The following is an 18,264-nucleotide window of genomic DNA, read 5'->3' on the forward strand; positions in this document are numbered from 1 at the left end:
AGGCTCGAAGGGCTGAATGGCCTACTCCTGCACCTATTTTCTATGTTTCTATGTTTCCTTAAACATTTCACCCTTAATCCATGTCCTCAAATTCTAGTCCCACCAACCTCAGTGGAAAATGCCAGCTTGCATTAACACTATCTATACCCTCCATAATTTTGTATACCTCTATAGAATCTTCCCTCATTCTCCTACTCTCCAGGGAATAAAGTACTAACCTATTCAACCTTTCCCTGCAACCCAGGTCTTCAAGTCCTGACAACATCCTTGAAAATTTTAGCCATAGTAGTTTCTCTAATACTATATCCCTTGTGATTGGCATTTTTACAAGTTCCTCCCTGTGAAATGAATCAAGCCCATCTTTTACCTTTAGATATTTGCCATGTTCCTGATAGAGAAAACTGTTGCAAAATATTTAAATCGAAATGAGAGGCATTACCATTTGCATTAACTGACACCAAGATGTGCAGTTTTCAATAAAAATCTTAAAAGTTTAATAAATCAACTTGTTTTTACAAACCCCACTGTACAAAATTTGCAACAGACAGTAGCTGTAATTTTTAAAAAATCTACATCTATACCTTGTATATACTACAGGAAACAAGGCAGCAACACTTTTACAATGACATCAAAGTTCAAAGTAAGTTAATTATCAAAGTACATATATGTCACCATATATTACTTTGAGATTCCAAAGCTATCCAAAGCTTCGTTGTTCCCTGTGAAAATTCCAGGTTAATCGTTTCCCAGGAATGATGATGCTCAGTTTCTAAAGAATACCTTAAAGTTAACTTGAGGGTTGAGTTGATGGTAAGGAAGGCAAATGCAATGTTAGCATTATTTCAAGAGGACTAGAGTGTTAAATATAAAAGAATATAACACTAAGCTTTATAAGGCATTGGTCAGATCGTACTAGAGTATTGTGAGCAGTTTTAGGCCCCTTATCTAAGAAGTGATATGCTGACATTGGTCAGAGTCCTGACAAGGCTCACTAGAATAATCCTGGAAATGAAATAGTTAATGTCTGAGGAGCGTTTGATGATTCTGGACTTGTACTCGCTAGAGCTTAAAAAAAAAAGATGGGGTAATCTCATTGAAACCTATTGAATATCTTAAAGGCTGAGATAGAGTAGCTGTGGAGAGTATGTTTCCTATGGTGGGGGAGTCTAGGACCAGTAGGGCACAGCCTCAGAATAGAAAGGCATCCCTTTAAAACAGAAATGCAGAGGAATTTCTTTAGCCAGAGGGTGGTGAATCTATGGAAGTCATTGCCACAGGTAGCCGTGGACAAGTCATTGGGTATATTTAAAGGGCTGTCCAGTTTCTCTGGTAATTGCTGATTGTAACTTGTTAACATGCATTAAATAGGTTCTCAAACTTTCTGTGTAGAATGATAGCTGCATGTACAACGTGTAATAAAGCAGTGTAACCAACACTCTACTTTCAAATGTTGGCTCATTCACATGAGGCACATTTTGGAAGGAAAGCAAATATAATCTGACTGAATACTGAGAACTATCGACCACAGCAGAATTTCTAACTAAGTTAGTGTTACAAAGAGTGGTTAAATACAGTTTCTAAGTTCAAATTACACTGGCAGCACAAGTTGGAACTGTTCTCAGTGTCTGTCTGAGGTAGGAGATGCAGATGGTAATTGTGGCGATGGGCGAGGAGAAAGGAGGGCCTGTGTATGTAGGAGTCAGCCTCACCTCCTCTTATCCCCAACCCCTACACCCCTAGTTCCTCAGTGCATTCCTACCATTCCTCACCACATTAAATATCATCCCCAGAAGATGCCATCTCTCACAATAAATCAGCCTGGAGAGGATCCACACTTGTATTCCTTAGCTGGTCCTTAGGTGGTATTTTCTCCAATGAATGCTGTTCTAATGGTTGTTGAGACCTTGACAGAAGTGATCTGGTGACCTTAAACCTTCTGCAGTCTGTTTAGACCCAGGTTCTGCTTCCAATTACAATGAATGTGAGACAGTGAATGCCCAAATATTAAAAATTAACTTTGTTTGTCAGATTTACATTGAAACATACTGTCAAATGTGTCATTTGCGTCAAATCAAATCAGCGAGGATTGCGCTGGCAGCCCACAAGTGTTGCTATGCTTCAGGCACCAGCATAACATGTCCACAACTCACTAACCCTACGTGTACATCTCTGGAATGTGGGAGGAAACCAGAGCACCTGGAGGAAATCTATACAATCACAGGGAGAACATACAGACTCCTCAGAGGCAATGGTGGAAATTGAACCCCAAATGGTGGATCGTTGATGTTCTAATTATGTTATGATAACTGTTACCATGCTGCCCAACCCTCCTCCCCATGCTCCATACTGTCCCTGCCTGAAATCAACATCAATGGCCTGATAAGAAGGCTCCAATGCACCAATCAAGAGCTGCAGAGGGTTGCAGACTCAGCCAGCTCAATCACATGGACAATGCTCCCCACCATCAAGAATAATTTCAATAGGTGGTGCTTCAAGGCATTCAACTCTCAGAACCCTCACTGTCTGAGATATGCCTTCTTCTCAGGGAGGAGCTACAAGAGCCTGTAGACCCCCACTCAATGTTTTAGGAACAGCTTCTTTCAATCCACCATCAGCTTTTGAATTAGTCCATGAACCATGTACGCTACCTCATTATTATCTCTTTTGCATTATTCATTTAATTATTTTCTATTGTAACTAATAACAATTAGTTTTATATCTTGCACTATAGTGCTGACCAAAACAACAAATTTCATGACTTGATAGAGGTGTACATGATGATGAGACATAGATCAAATGCATGGGCAGAGACCTTTCCCAGGGCAGAAATGGCTAATACGAGGGGGCATAACTTTAAGGTGAATTGGAAAAAAAGTATAGTAGGGGATATCAAATGTAAGCTTTAATTTACTCAGAGAATCATGGGTGTGTGGAATGCCCTGGCACAGATGTTGACAAAGGCAGATACATAAAGGACATTTAAGAAACTGTTAGATAGGAGAATCGGTTGATGTTGTGTACTTAGATTCTCAGCAGGCCTTTGACAGGGTGCCACATGAGGCTGCTTAACAAGCTACGAGCCCATGGTATTACAGGGGAGATTCTAGCATGGACAAAGCAGTGGCTGACTAGCAAGAGGCAAAGAGTGGGAAGAAAGGTAGCCTTTTCTGGCTGGCTGGCAGTGATTATTGGTGTTCCACAGGGGTCTGTGCTTGGACTGATTCTTTTTACAATATATGTCAATGATTTGGATGATGGAATTGATGGCTTTGTTGGAAAGTTTACAAACGATATGAAGATAGGTGTAAGGGCAGGTAATTTTGAGGAAGTAGACAGGCCTTAGAAGGACAGGCAGATTAGGAAAATAGTCAAAGACCTATAGAGGGGTATCCTTTTAGAGTGATGTGGAGGAATTTCTTTAGCCAGAGAGTGGTGGATCTGTGGAATTCTTTGTTACATGCTGCTGTGGAGGTCAAAACTTTATGTATATTTAAGGCAGAAGTTGATAGATTCTTGAATGGCCAGGGCATGAAGGGATACAGGGAGAAGGCAGAACTCAGGGGCTGAGAGGACAATTGGATCGGCCACAATGAAATGGCAGAGCTGACTCGAAGCACCAAGAGATCTAATTCTGCTCCCATATCTTATGGTTTTATGGATGATAGTAAATTGGAGGGCTATGTGGGAGGAAAGGGTTAGACTGATCTTAGAGTAGGTTAAAAGTTCATCATAATGTTGTGCTGTAGTGTTCTATGTTCTATGTGAATCAACCTGATTGTGATTCTGATCCACACTGCCTGGGGATATTCCCATCAGATAGGATCATAAACTGAAACACAAGCTACAAATACTGCCCAACTTCTTCAAAGAGTGCAAACAGGTGACTGCTGCCTGAATCAACTGTTCAACTATCCTTTGACATTTACTCCCAGCACTGTATAAATGCTCCTTTACAGAAGGTGATGATTTAAACATTAAACATTAGTTTTATTTGTCACATGTACATCGAAACATATAGTGAAATGCATCGTATTGCCTCAAATCAACAAGGATTGCCCACAAGTGTCAACATGCGACCGGCACCAACATAGCATACCCAAAGCTCACTAACCCTAATCATACAGCTTTGGAATATGGGAGGAAACCAGAGCACCCGGAGGAAAGCCAAGCTGCCACGGGCAAAACATCCAGTGGTGGGGATGAACCCCTAACCTACAGTTATCACTGCAATGTTTTGACCTAAATGCCAGTTAACCTGGTGTTTGGCGTAACATAGGGGATTCAGAAGGAGGAGCATTCCTGTATTGATAGATTCCTGCCACCAGAATGTGAAGTGACACTTAAGCCGCCTTCCAGCACATCCTGAGGCTGTGCTGGTTGTCAACACAAATGACACATTTCGCTGTACGTTTATAGAACACATCTGTGTTATTTATCACATGTATAAATCCTGCATTTATTTAAAGAAACAGCGCGGAACAGGCCCTTCCAGCCCAACAAGCCACATTGCCCAGCAACCCACCTATTTAACCCCAGCTTAATCACAGGACAGTTTACATCACCAATTAACCTACTAGCCCAAACGCCTTTGGAGTGTGGAAGGAAACTGGAGGACCCAAAGGAAACCCAAGCACTTCATGAGGAGAACATACAAAGCACCAGAATTGAACTCTGAACTCCGCAGCACCCAGTACTATGATAGCATTGCTCCAGCTGCTATGCAGACATGAATCTGAATCTGCTAAATGGAGGGTCACTCATCTAATGCAGTAAATGGTAAGTCCCAAATCAATGGGACAAAATTAAACTTTCTCAAAGGAATTATTTTACAAATTAAAAAATATGGTACCAGTCAAGCAAAAGGTTTTGGGTTTGCACTATGTCTTACTGCATTGTTAATGCATATGAACACCAATAACTGGTGCAGCCTTAGCACTGTTCTGGGATTGTTATGCTTATCCAGTTTGTTAGCATCAGCATGACGTGACTGTGGTATGAGTAATTTCAGAACAAAAGTTTGATTTCCTTATTTCTTATGCCGGAATGTCCCCACAAACCTCTGCATGAGCTTCTCAAACTTGTTCTCATTATGGGAAGGTCTTTGGTGCATGCGGTTTCCGTGAACCATGAATGGTCTAGAACTATGCTGAAAGCTATTACCAACTGAGGTATTTTGGTTGCCACTTGGAGGATGTTTTAGCACTGGATTCAAAACTGTTTCTTCCCGCGTCGAATTGTTATTCTGTGTTGTGTACAGCTTTTCAAATCGACTGTACACTCTCCGCTCATTGGGATTGCACTGTGCTTTTGTAGTGACCTTGGCTTGGGATTCCTCAGGTCTGGTGTCCTTCCTGTGAGAAGAATAGTACACAGAGGGACCCGAATTTTCACTTATGTGCAACTCTTCTGTGGAAAATCGTGGAGTGGATGCATCTCCCAAGTGCTTGCCTGGGAAAGAATCTTTCCCAGGCAAGTGGACCTCTGAATTTGGCTGTACATTCCTGTTGGATCGGGAAACTTGTGGACTGTTTGTGGAATTTGAAGTTACACCTGTCATCTGAACCCTTCGCTCATTCCAGGAAAATTCTGTATGCTTCTGATGAGCATCTTCTGAGATCAATATATCACCACGGCCACTCATGTGGTAAGATGCATCAGATCCTCTGCTTCTCAGCCCGCTATCTTTTCTCTCAGAGGTGATGTTGAGGAGAGATTTGATTTTCTCTGAGCTTTTCCGGATAAACGTTGATTGCTGATCGAGGGTTTGGTTGCCTAAAGTTTCATTCCCTTGCATGTGACTTAGAGCTGGGATTGATAGTGTCCGGCTAACAGAGGAATTAATGCTCAGCTTGGGCATTGAACTTTGTTCATTCAATTGTGTTCGGAATCTCTCTCTGAAACTATGTTGACGGTGGAGGTTAGAAATCTGACTCAATTCAGTGTCCCTTTTGAAAGACCTTTGAGCCATAGGTCGCTGTTCCAATCCTACCTCAGATGGAACGTTCAACGATGAGCTCTTCTCCTCTGTGTAAATCAAAGAATGTACACTTCTGTTTGTTGAAAGCCTTCGAGGAGTTGTTGACCCTGAATCTGGACCGATGGTTGAACTTGTTGATCCTGAGTTATGGCTGCCTGTTTCCTCCTCTCCTACTAAAGGAGTTCTGTAGACTAGTGAAGAACGCAGCCTGGAATGTAACAGGTTCGGATTTCCCTGCACGGTGTGACCAATGGAGTTCTCCCCCCTGTCGATAGTGCTGGGTGTAATGGGTTCATATGGATCAACGATCGAGCTTGTTTGAGATGCCGTGGGATCCCTCAGGTAACTTTCAATCCTCCAGTTCCGCAGCCCCGCCTTCTTCATACTCTCCAGAGTGGGCAGCTTGTGGTTGGTGGGCAAGTTCAGCGTCTTAGGGCCGTGGTAAGTGTTCCGCGTGACTATGCTTCTTTCAAATTTTGGCGTCATTCTGCCTAGATTCCACTGGTCAACCATCTTCTCATGGGAATAGGGCTTAGCATCACCTCGGATCGAAGAGGTAACACTCTCACTTTCCTCCAGTAAATTATGACTGCTTCGTTGAAATAAGGGTCTGGTGTTTTTTGATCGATTCAGCAAAAGATATGGTGATGTTTCTTGCTGCTCGCCAGCATAGCTATGCCTCTTCCAGTAATCTTTCTCACAGGCCTGGAAACGACTAACTCTATTTGTTGTGTCCATATTGTTTGTAATGAGAGGCTTGCCATACAATGTCCGACTGTTTGATTTGTTGCTCATATTATCCCACTCGTTCTGTTGTACGTTGCGCCCACTGTAAAACTTTTTGTACAAGGTGTCAAGGGTGTGCCTCGTGGGGTTCATTCTATCGAAATTCTGCTGTTGGCTGGTAGATGAAGCAACCGACATCACTGAATGGTGATAAAAGTCACGGTTAATACCATTCTGCAAGATTAATGGCTTCCTTCCGTCTGGCAGTAGTCTTGAACTTTCTACTGAAAACACGTCAGGGATGTCTGAACGGGCGTAGATTGTCCGAAACTCCTCATCGTATGATTCCACGAGTTGCCCGGAGATCACTTGCACCATACTGAGATTTATCTTTTCATAGGACCACATGAAGCTAAAAAGGAATAATTTGCTCAATTAGTTGTATGCATTATTCGAAGAATTTGTCCAAGAATTATTGAAAGAATTTGTTAGAGAATTATTCAAAGATTTCATCAAAGAATTAGTCAAAGAATTATTCAAAGACAATTCAGAATTTTGTAGACATGCTGCAGTAACACTCCATATTCAAGACTTTGATAATACCAGGTTAGTAATTACACCGGATTATTGGATGTTCATTTATTAGTACTCCAGCAAAGTTCTGTCAAATTCTTTGCTACTTGAGTGATGCCCCTTGAGTGACTAGCCCCCATTAGCTCATCACTGGTCCACTTAGTAGATGCCGTGGCCAAGAAAGCTCACCAACATAGCAGCAGAATTAGGTCATTGGACCCATTATGTTTGCTCTGCTATTCCATCATAGCTGATTTATTATTCATCCCAACACCATTCATTGCCACAGTCTATTCCTACACTGTGCTTTCTGGTCCCCCATTATTGGAAACATCCTCTCAACATCCACTCTTGTCAAAACATTTCAATATTCAATAGATTTCGATGTGATCCCCCCCCCACCTTATTCTTCCAAATGAGGGGAGATCTTGTAGTTTAAATGTCTCTGCTTTCACAGGAGGTCAAATTTGTCATGTCCCAGTCAAACCTTACCAATTTTTATCAATGCACTATAGAAAGCATGCTATCTGAATGCATCACACCTGGTATGGCAACTGCTCTGCCTGTGAGCACAAGAAACTGCAGAGAGTTGTGGCCACAGCTCAGCAGAACACAGAAACCAATTTCCCCACCATAGACTCTGTCTAACCTTCTGAGAAAAGCAGCTAACATAACCAAAGATCTCACCCACCCCAGATATTCTCTCTTCTCCCATCAGGCAGAAGATACAAAAGCTGGACATCATGTACCACCAGGTTCAAGGACAGCTTCTACCCAGCAGTTATCAGACTATTGAATATTTGACAGGTATTATAAGATAGACTCTTGATCTCACTATCTTCCTTATTATGATCATGTACTCTATCGTTTACTTGCACTGCCCTCTCTCTGTAGCTGTTGCTCTTTATTCTGCATTCTGCTATTTGGTGCTATCTACTGATGATACCTACTGAGATTAAAAACTTACCTGTATGTTCCATATACCACTGTTTTACAATCCACCAGAAGGAATTTTTCCATCATCTTTCCATGGAACTTACATCCTGACTTGCAAAGATAATCTAAGCCCTTGACTGTTCGAATCCTGATTTTCTGTGGAAAGATGATTTGGTTAAAATTAAAAATGGGCAGTAAAGGATAAAAGGCATCTAGAAATTAAAATGAAACTGTGTGTTAATTATATAAGCTATCTTATGTATTTATATTCATTGTGTTTTTATTATTGTGTTCTTTATCTTATTGTGTTTGGTGCTCCAGAGTAACAATTATTTTTTTCTGCTTTACACTTATGTACTTGAAATGACATTAAACATTTTTGAAACTTGTTTATCTCTTTCATTAACACAAACACTTTTCAGAGAATATATTTCTTACGGCAGCTGACAGAATTCCTCTCTCTCTCTTTTAATCTTTTTATTAGTATTAAAAATATTATGAACAAAATACAATTAAAATATTAATAATGGATTACAAACATATAAACTCCCATTACACATGAAGGAATACATAAACAATGAATACAGTATAAGTAAGCTTTCCCAAAACATAAACCATATAGTATATATATGAACAAGGTAAGTCTAGATATTCCATAATATATAATATAAAAAAAGAGAAAAAAAAATAAATCTATATATGAAAGTTAACTAATCTACTAATCTAATATCTAAGAAAAAAAACAAAAAAGGAAGAAAAAACTAAAAAAAAACTAAAAAAAGAGAAGAAAAAAAAAAGGGCTGTTCATAGTATCTCACAAGCATACATAAACATCAATGTCGTCAACTCCGATCCTCTCAACATACATACGATTAAGGCTGAAAAAACCAATAAGCCTGGCACAGGGCCATTACATCATATGAAACAGAATTCCATCTTTACCCAGAACGTACTGCTGCAATTCTACACTGCCATCATAGAGAGCAACTTCACATCCCAGTCCTGCCAAAGTTTTTCGGCCCAAAATGTCAACTGTACACTTTTCCTAGATGCTGCCTGGCCTGCTGAGTTCCTTCAGAATATTGTGCGTGTTGCTCAGATTTCCAGCATCTGCAGATTTTCTCTTGTTTGTGATCAGCCATTACTTCTGGTTTGGTGCAGTATCCTCTCACAATATACAAAAGCTACAGCGAACTGCCTGGACAGGAGAAAAGGTTATTGGCTGCAGTCTTCTATTGCTGCAGGACCCTTATATGTCCAGGATAGAGAAGCAGGAAGTTAAAATCATTATGGACACTATCCACCCTGCAAACTGCCTTTTCAAAAGCTCCCTTCTGGAAAGCTTTGTCAGGATATTAAAACAACACCTTCACGCCATCTTAGAAGTTTCCTCCCTCAGGCAGTTATCTGATCATTCATTTTAGTTAGCCCCACCCTCCTCTATCTATCACCTCAGTCACTGTACTGCAGACACTTTAAATCACTTCTTATGCTGTTCACATTGTAAATACATGCTGGTATTTATGCATTTATGCACATTTCATTCCTTATTCATTGTAATTTTTAATGTTGGTGTATTTTTTGCATGTCACACTCTGACCAACATACCACAGCAAATTCCTAATGCATGTCAATGAATATGATATATTAAATTGAGCTTTAATCTTTAATAACATCGATAAAAGTAATCTTTAGATTCCTGTGTGCACAATGATTGTGTTTATCATACTTTACTAGAGTGTTTCTAATATTCCTTGAATGTAATTGTAAGAAATATTTTTTTAAACACTAGCCTTGACTTACCATGGCTGGAACTGCTTATATTCAGAAGCTATCTAGCTATTCAAAGACTAGCTTAATGTGTCATATATACATCTGTAAATATGTGTCATTTGAGTCAATGGCCAACACAGTCTGATGCCTGCAAGGTCACCATAATTCCAGCATATTCACAATTTACTAACCTTAATCTCAAAGTTCAAAGCAAATTCATTAATGAAGTGCATACTCAATAAATCCAACAACCATAATAGAATCAATGAAAGACTGCACCAATAGGGTCGACAACCAGTGTGCAAAAGACAACAAACTGTGCAAATACAAAAAGTGAGAAAAATAGTAATAACAATAATAATAATAATAATAATAATTAATAAGCAATAAATATTGAGAACATCAGATGAAGAGTCCTTGAAAGTGATGTGGCAAGTCAAGTTGAGTGGTTATCCCCTTTGGTTCTGACGGTTGAGGGGTAATAACTGTTCCTGAACCTGGTGGTGTGAGTCCTGAGGCTCTTGTACCTTCTTCCTGATGGCATTAGTGAGAAGAGAGCATGACCTTAGCCTAAGACAGTGGTGTCATCAGCAAACATAAATATCCCATTGAAGCTGTGCTCAGCCACACAGTCAAAAGTGTAAAACAAGTAGATCGGGGGCTACGCCTTGTAGTGCACCTGTGCTGATGGAGATTGTGGAGGAGATGCAGCTGCCAATCGAAACTGACTAGGGTCTGCAAGTGAAGAAATCAAGGATCCAATTGCATAAGGAGGTGTTGAGGCCAATGTCTTGAAGCTTATTTATTAGTTTTGAGGGCATGATAGTATTGAATACCGAGCCATATTCTTTTATTGCCGCTGCTTCACATACTTATACAACTGCTTATTTTATTATAACAGTGCTAATAACATTATATTGAATTAAATAAACATGCACCTCATACTTTTTGTTAATGTATTAATCTTCAGGCCATGCCACTCAGGGACTTGTGCTAATATTATTTTGTGAATAGAAACGTAGAAAACCTACAGCACAATACAGTCCCTTCGGCCCGCAATGCTGTGCCGAACATGTACTTACCTTAGAAATTACATAGGGTTACCCACAGCCCTTTTTTTTTCCTAAGCTCCATGTACCTATCCAGGAGTCTCTTAAAAGACCCTATTGTATCTGCCTCCACCATCATCGCCGGCAGCCCATTCCACACACTCACCACACTCTCTGTGTAAAAAACTAACCCCTGGCATTGCAGGGGTAGGTGCCGGATCATTGCTAAACGGTATGTGCATGGACTATGTTTTGAACCTTAGCCTCCAAGGAACGGCTTTTTTAAGTTGTATACATATCTATGTCTAAATGGCAATAAACTTATTTATTTACTTAGAGATACAGCACGGAACAGGCCCTTCCAGCCCAACGAGACGCACCACCCAACTGACCACCTATTTAACACTAGCCTAATCACAGGACAATTTACAATGACCAATTAACCTACTAACTGGTACTTCTTTGGGAGGAAACCGGTGCACCCAGAGGGAGCCCGCGCACTCATGGGGAGAACAAGCATCTTACAGATGGCACTGGAATTGAACTCTGAACTCCAGAATGCCCTGAGCTCTAATAAAGTCACAGTTGAACTTGAATATTAAACAAGGGTAAAGGGGCATAATGTCAAATGGTAAATTGGTTTATTATTGTCACGTGCTGAAGCATAGCAAAAAGCTTTATTCAGTATGCCATTCATACAGTTAGTTTCATTACTACAGTGAACTAAGTGTACAAGGCAAAAGCATGAGAACTAAAGCATTCAGGGCTTAAAACAGTGGGCAGTGTGGCAGTATCACACAATAAGGAGCATGAGCTTGGACCTCCTCAAAAAACCTGAAAGCATGTATGTACCAAACAAGACAAGAATAGACTCCAAAGAACCGTCAGGGCTGCGGAAAGGATTATTGGTGTGAAGCTGCCCTCGATCCAGGACTTATATGCATCTAGAGTCAGGAAGCGAGCAAGCAGCATTATTGTAGACCCATCACACCCTGGACATCACCTGTTCCAACACAAAACTACAACTGCAGATGCTGTGGATCAAAGAATACGTACACGACGCTGGAAGAACTCAGCAGATGCTGCCTGACCTGCTGAGTTCTTCCAGCGTCGTGTACGTATTACCTGTTCCAAATCCTTCCTTCTGGTAGGCGCTTTAGATCACTGTATGCCAGGACAAATAGGTACAAGAACAGTTTCTTTCCGTATGCTATCAGTCTTATGAACACTTGAATTTTAGTCTATTATAAATCAAGTTCACCTGTACATTAAATGAGGTGGACCTCATTGTATATAGTTTATGATTATTTGCACTATTGTTTTTGTTTGCTTTTAATTCTGTACAGAGAGAGCTCAGGGAAACCAGCATCAAATTCCCTGTATGTGTCCTCATACTTGGCGACAATAAAGGATTCTGATTCTGATTCTGTACCACCAGGCTCAAGGAGAGCTTCTACCCCCTTGTACAATAAGATAGAATCTTGACTTCACAATCTACCTCATTATGACCTTGCACCTTATTATCTACTTATATTTCCCTTTCTCTATAGCTGTTACACTTTATTTGGTGTTGTTATTGTTTTCCCTTTTACTACCTCAATGCAGGGTGTAATCATCTTAAAACCTTATGTAAGTTTTCACACAGTGAGTAGCAAGAGTTTGGATGTCTCTCTCCTTTCAAGAATGATTATGGCAAGTGTGGCTGAGATTTTTGTTCAATAAGGATCCATGGAAAGTGCCAGTGAACTTATTTCCACCTGATGAGCAGTAAAAGACTAGGGCAACACACACACACACACAATACTGGAGGAACTCAGCAAGTCAGGCAGTATCTATGGAGGGGAATAAACAGTTGATGTTTCAGGTCGAGATCATTCATCAGGACTGGAAAGGAAGGGGGAAGATGCCAGAATAAGAAGGTGGGGGTGGAGGGAGGGGGGAACAGGAAGGAGTATAAACTACAAAGTAGAAGGAAACAGGTAAAGCCAGGTAGGTGTGAGAAGGGTGATGTAGTAAGAAGCTGGTAGGTGATAGGTGGAAAAGATAAAAGGCTGAAGAAGGAATCTGATAGGGGAGGACCGTGGATCGTGGAAGAAAGGGAAGGAGAAGCAGGCTCAGGGGTAAGTGAAAAGCAGGTGAGGAGAAGATGTAAGAGGGGGACCAGAGCAGGGAATTGAAGAAGAGGGAAGGGAGAGGGGAAAAGATTAGGGGACAGATATTATCACTAATCATCTCAAGAGTGAAATTACAGCACATTGCTACACTCTGCGATCTGGATTCTTTGCAGTTGCTCATCAATTTCAGTTTAAGAGGTTTCAGAGAGGTGGGAAAGAGTGAAAATAATGTAGCCAGAATGCAGATCAGCCATGATCTCACAATCTACCTTGTTATGACCTTGCAACTCATTACCTACCTGAATTTCACTTTGTTCTGCATTGTTACTGTTTTACCTTAAACTACCTCAAGGCACTGTGTAATTAATTGATCTGTATGAACTGTTTAGAAGGCAAGCTTTTCCCTGTATCTCAGTACATGTGGCAATAATAAACCAACTCCAATTCCAATCTCAGTAAATGATGGATCAATGTCAAAGGACCATCTGTCCTATTCTTGCTTCTGTATCTTCGTACAGAGCAAAGGAAGAGAAATAGAACTCAAGGCAGGTCAGTTCAATGGAAGCAATTGAATGGCCGTATGCCAGAGCGTATTTGAGGAAGTGAACCGCAAACACACATTCCTGTGTTCCTATACTTTGATGCACCAATTATCCTCAATCAAAAATGAGAATAAAGTAGAAAGCACTTTGCAAAGTAATGTGAATCACCTTGATGTAATTCTTGGGAAATGCTCCTTTGAAATAATGAGGACGGGATAAACATAAGGTTTGACTGAATGTTTTGCTAATTGGTTGTTGAGTAAATGTGGTTCTGTTTGGTATTTATTCGAGTAATGATGTGCTTGAACACAACTAATACAGGACATGGTTATTTGAAGCAGTTTTTACCTTCATCATTACATGGAAACATAGAAAACCTACAGCACAAGATAGGCCCTTCAGCCCACAAAGTTGTGCTGAACAAGTCCCCACCTTAGAAATTACTAGGCTTACCCATAGCCCTATCTCTTCATGTCCATTCTCGCCATATCCTATCTAGGCCTTTCAATATTCAATAGGTTTCAATAAGATCCCACCCTCATTTTTCTAAACACCAGCAAGTACAGGTCCAGAGCCATCTGCTGCTCATCATTCATTAACCCTTTCATTTCCAGGATCATTCTCATGAACCTCCTCATCATCCTCTCCATTGCTAGCACATCCTTTCTGGCTAATGACAGAGGGGCTCCTGCACTCAAGGACTGGCCTTCACACAAAATTTCAGTAGATAAGCAAAAGTTGTCAAAAATAAAATTCTGTAGGATATTCTAAAAATTCTCAAAACATTCTAAAAAATTTGAAAAGATAAAAGACTTTAAAAGAAATTATAAAAGACATGGTACTGTAGCATAGCAGTTAGCACACCACTGTTACAGCACCAATGACTTGGGTTCAATCCCACCTCTGTCTGCAAGGAATTTGTACATCTCCCTATTACCACGTGGGTTTCCAAAGAGTAATCTGGTTTCCCCCACATTCCAAAGATGTACATGTAAGAAGGTTAATTGGTCACATGAGTGTAGCTGGGTGGCAAGGCTTGTCAGGCTGGAAGGGCCTGTTATCATGTTGCATTTCTAAATAAAATAAATAAAAAAATTCCATTCCCAGTTTTCATCTTTTTATCTGCTCTGGGTTTGTATGCATGGTTTATGATATTATTTATTCTCCAAATCACTCAAAGCCTTTCAAGGAAACTTAAGCTATAATTTCATTAGTAATTATGATGATATAATTTATACGATATTGGGAAATTTGAATAGGCTAGGGCTTTATTCCCTGGAATGTAGAAGAATGGAGGGAGATTTGATAGCAGTATTCAAAATTATGAGGGGTATAGACAGGGTAAATGCAAGCAGACTTTTTCCACTGAGATTAGGTGAGACTAGAACTAGAGGTCATGGGTTAAAGGTGAAGGGTAAAATATTAATTTACTCACTAAGAAGGTGGTGTGAATGTGCCAGTGGTAATGGTGTGTGCAGGTATGATTTCAACACTTAGGGAAGTTTGGATAAGTACATGGACAGGAGGTGAATGGAAAGTTCAAAGTTCAATTATCAAAGGAGATCTATTATCAAAGTACATATATTTGTCTCCCTATATTGCCCTGAGATTATTTTTCTTCAGGGCAATTCACAGTAATTACAAAGAAACACAATGGAATCATTGAAAAACCACACTCAAGATGGACAAAAAAACAATGTACAAAAAGCAACAAACTGTGCATATACTAAAGAAAAATAATAATAAATATCAAGAACATGAGATGAAGAGTCTTTGAAATTAAGTCCACAGACTATGGGAACAGTTCAGTGTTGGGGTGTGAAGTTATCCCCTTTGGTTCAAGAGCCTGATGGTTGAGGGGTAATAACTGTTCCTGGACCTGGCGGTGTGAGTCCTGAGGCTCCTGTACCTCCAGCAGCAGTGAGTAGATAACATAACCAGGCTGGTGGGTGTCCTTGATGTTGGATGCTGCTTTCCAGACACAACGCTCATTGTAGATGTGCTCAACAGTGGGGATAAGGCAGAATAATAGTTCTACACAGATTAGATGGGCCAAAGGACCTGTTCTGTGCTGTAGTGATCTATGACTCTAATTCTCAATAATGGAAAAATTCTTCCTTAACCTTAAACTAGGTTATCTGAATATGGACAATACACCAGCAAAAAGGATGAAAGGAAGCAAAGAAAACATAGAAGACTCGTGAGACCTACAATGCCAAACATGCAAAAATAATCATTAGACCAAGGACAAATAATTCATCTACTGAGCTGAGTATAAGGGAGCCCAGACTGAAAGGTAGAAGTCTTGAAGAATAAGTTGTTATCACAGTCTGGGAATGTCTCATAGATGACTCCTTTGCTACCCAAGGCACCTACCAAAAGCTCAAATATCTGTTCTATCAAACCTTGCAAGACAGGAGCAGCCAGCAAGCACAACCTCCATGATCCCCTTCAACTCAGACACCATTGAGAGTCTGGGTGTGTATTGTGTGATGAGTCAAAACTACAGGCCCAGTGAAGGGTAGAGTCACCCTGTGGTTAGCTAATGCTGTTACAGAACTTTACAGTATAGGGCCTTCAGCTACAAAGTTATGTCAGCCTTCCAACCTACAAGATCAATCTAAGCCTTTCCACCTACATAGCCCTGTATTTTTCTCTCATCCATGTGCCAATGTGAGAGTCTCTTAAATGTCCCTAATGTATTTGCCTCGACCACCATCCCTGGCAGTGCTACACACCCACCCCTCGATGTGTAAAAAACTCTGATATCTCCCCAAAACCTTCCACTAATCACTTTAAAATTATGCCTCTCACATTAGACATTTCTGCCCTAGGAAAAGACCATAAGACATAGGAGCCAGAATTAGGCCATTCAGCCCATCGAGTCTCTCCGTCATTCCATCGTAGCTGATCCTGGATTCTACTCAACTCCATATACCTGCCTCTTTTCCATATCATTTGATGCCCTGACTGATCAGGAAACTATCAATTTTTGCTTTAAATACCCTCATGGACTTTGCCTCCACCGCAGTCTGTGGCACAGCATTCCACAGATTCACTACCCTCTAGCTAAAAAAAATCCTCCTTACCTCTGTTCTAAAAGGTCGCCCCACAATTTTGAGGTTATGCCCTCTAGTTCTAGATATCCCCACCAGCTCTCCACACCCACCCTATCTAGTCCTTTCAACATTTGGTGGGTTTCAATGAGATCCCATGCATTGTCCTAAATTCCAGTGAGTACAGGCCCAAAGCTGCCAAACGCTCCTCTTATGTTAACCCCTTCATTCCTGGAACCATCCTCATGAACCTCCTCTGGAATCTCTCCAATGACAACACATCCTTTCTGGGATATGGGGCACCAAGACTGTTGACAATACTTCATGTGCAATCTGACGAGTGTCTTATAAAGCCTCAGCATTATCTCCTTGCTTTTATATTCTATTCCCCTTGAAATAAATGCCAACATTGCATTTGCCTTCTTTACCACAGACTGAACCTGTAAATTAACCTTCTGGGAGTCTTGTACGAGGACTCCTCTGCACCTCTGATGTTTGAACATTCTCCCCATTTAGATAATAGTCTGCACTATTGTTCCTTTTACCAAAATGCATTATCATACGTTTCCCAATACTGTATTCCATCTGCTACTTTTTTGCCCATTCTTCCAATTTATCTAAGTCCTGCTGAAATCACATTGCTTCCTCAGCACTACCTACTCCTCCACCTACCTTCGTATCATCCACAAACTTTATCACAAAGCCAAAAAGGCACTTGTTTGCAGGTATGCCTCTTATTAACTTATACATCTTTATCAAGTCACCACTCAAGAGTAAGCCCTAGCTCTTATAAGACAAAATCTCTAATCCAGACAGCACCCTGGTAAATCTCTTCTGCACCCTCTCTAAAGCTTACAAATCTTTCCTATAATGAGGTGACCAGAACCGAACACAATATTCCAAATGTGTTAACCAGAGTTTTATAGAACTGCAAATTACCTCACAGCTCTTGTACTCAGTCCTCCAGCTATTAAAGGCCAACACACCATACATCTTCCTAACCACCAATCAACTTGTGTGGCAACTTTGAGGGATCTATGGACGAGGACACCAAGATCCCTCTGTTCCTCCACACTGTTATGAATTTGTTCTGTATCCTCCATGGAGAAAGTGGACCAAGAATGTGTTTAAGAATCAGCTGAGCATTGCCGGAATCTCCCTTTCTTCAGAGCCTTTTAACCTTCTGTTTTGTGCATGCTTTGCTGTCCCACCAACAAAGTGTGACCGAACTAACAACCATGCAGATCCTCCAAAACAAGTGACTCTTACCATGAACCTCTGGAGGTGAACACCCTGGTTCTCACACATGGTGGTAAAGTGTTTGAAGTTGGAGTCATCAAGAACAATGTAGATGGGAACCCCCCTGGCGGCAGCATCCAGCACTTCCCTGAAGATGTCTACGTCAGTGAACACATCCATAACGATAGCAATGACCTGTTCAGAGTGTAAAACATTTCAAAGGAATCCAGTTAGTCTTTGGCATTGGAACTCTCAATGAGTACATCAATTTTTCAAAGA

At 40.7% G+C, this 18,264-nt stretch overlaps 1 protein-coding gene across 1 annotated transcript in view; it reads right to left on the minus strand.

Moving 5' to 3' along the window:
* Positions 1–403: 403 nt before the first annotated feature.
* The window catches only part of fam83b (family with sequence similarity 83 member B), a 38,001-nt gene continuing 20,140 nt past the window's right edge, over positions 404–18,264 (minus strand). Inside the window, exons 3-5 of the mRNA XM_073056707.1 lie at positions 18,016–18,180; positions 8,244–8,368; positions 404–7,115 (exon numbers count right to left, since the gene is read on the minus strand). Of these exons, the coding sequence (XP_072912808.1) occupies positions 5,027–7,115; positions 8,244–8,368; positions 18,016–18,180 (2,379 nt within the window). The 3' untranslated portion in view covers positions 404–5,026. The remainder of the gene's footprint in view (positions 7,116–8,243; positions 8,369–18,015; positions 18,181–18,264) is intronic.

Source organism: Hemitrygon akajei, chromosome 9, assembly GCF_048418815.1.
Source record: "Hemitrygon akajei chromosome 9, sHemAka1.3, whole genome shotgun sequence".
Taxonomy (NCBI): Eukaryota; Metazoa; Chordata; class Chondrichthyes; order Myliobatiformes; family Dasyatidae; genus Hemitrygon; species Hemitrygon akajei.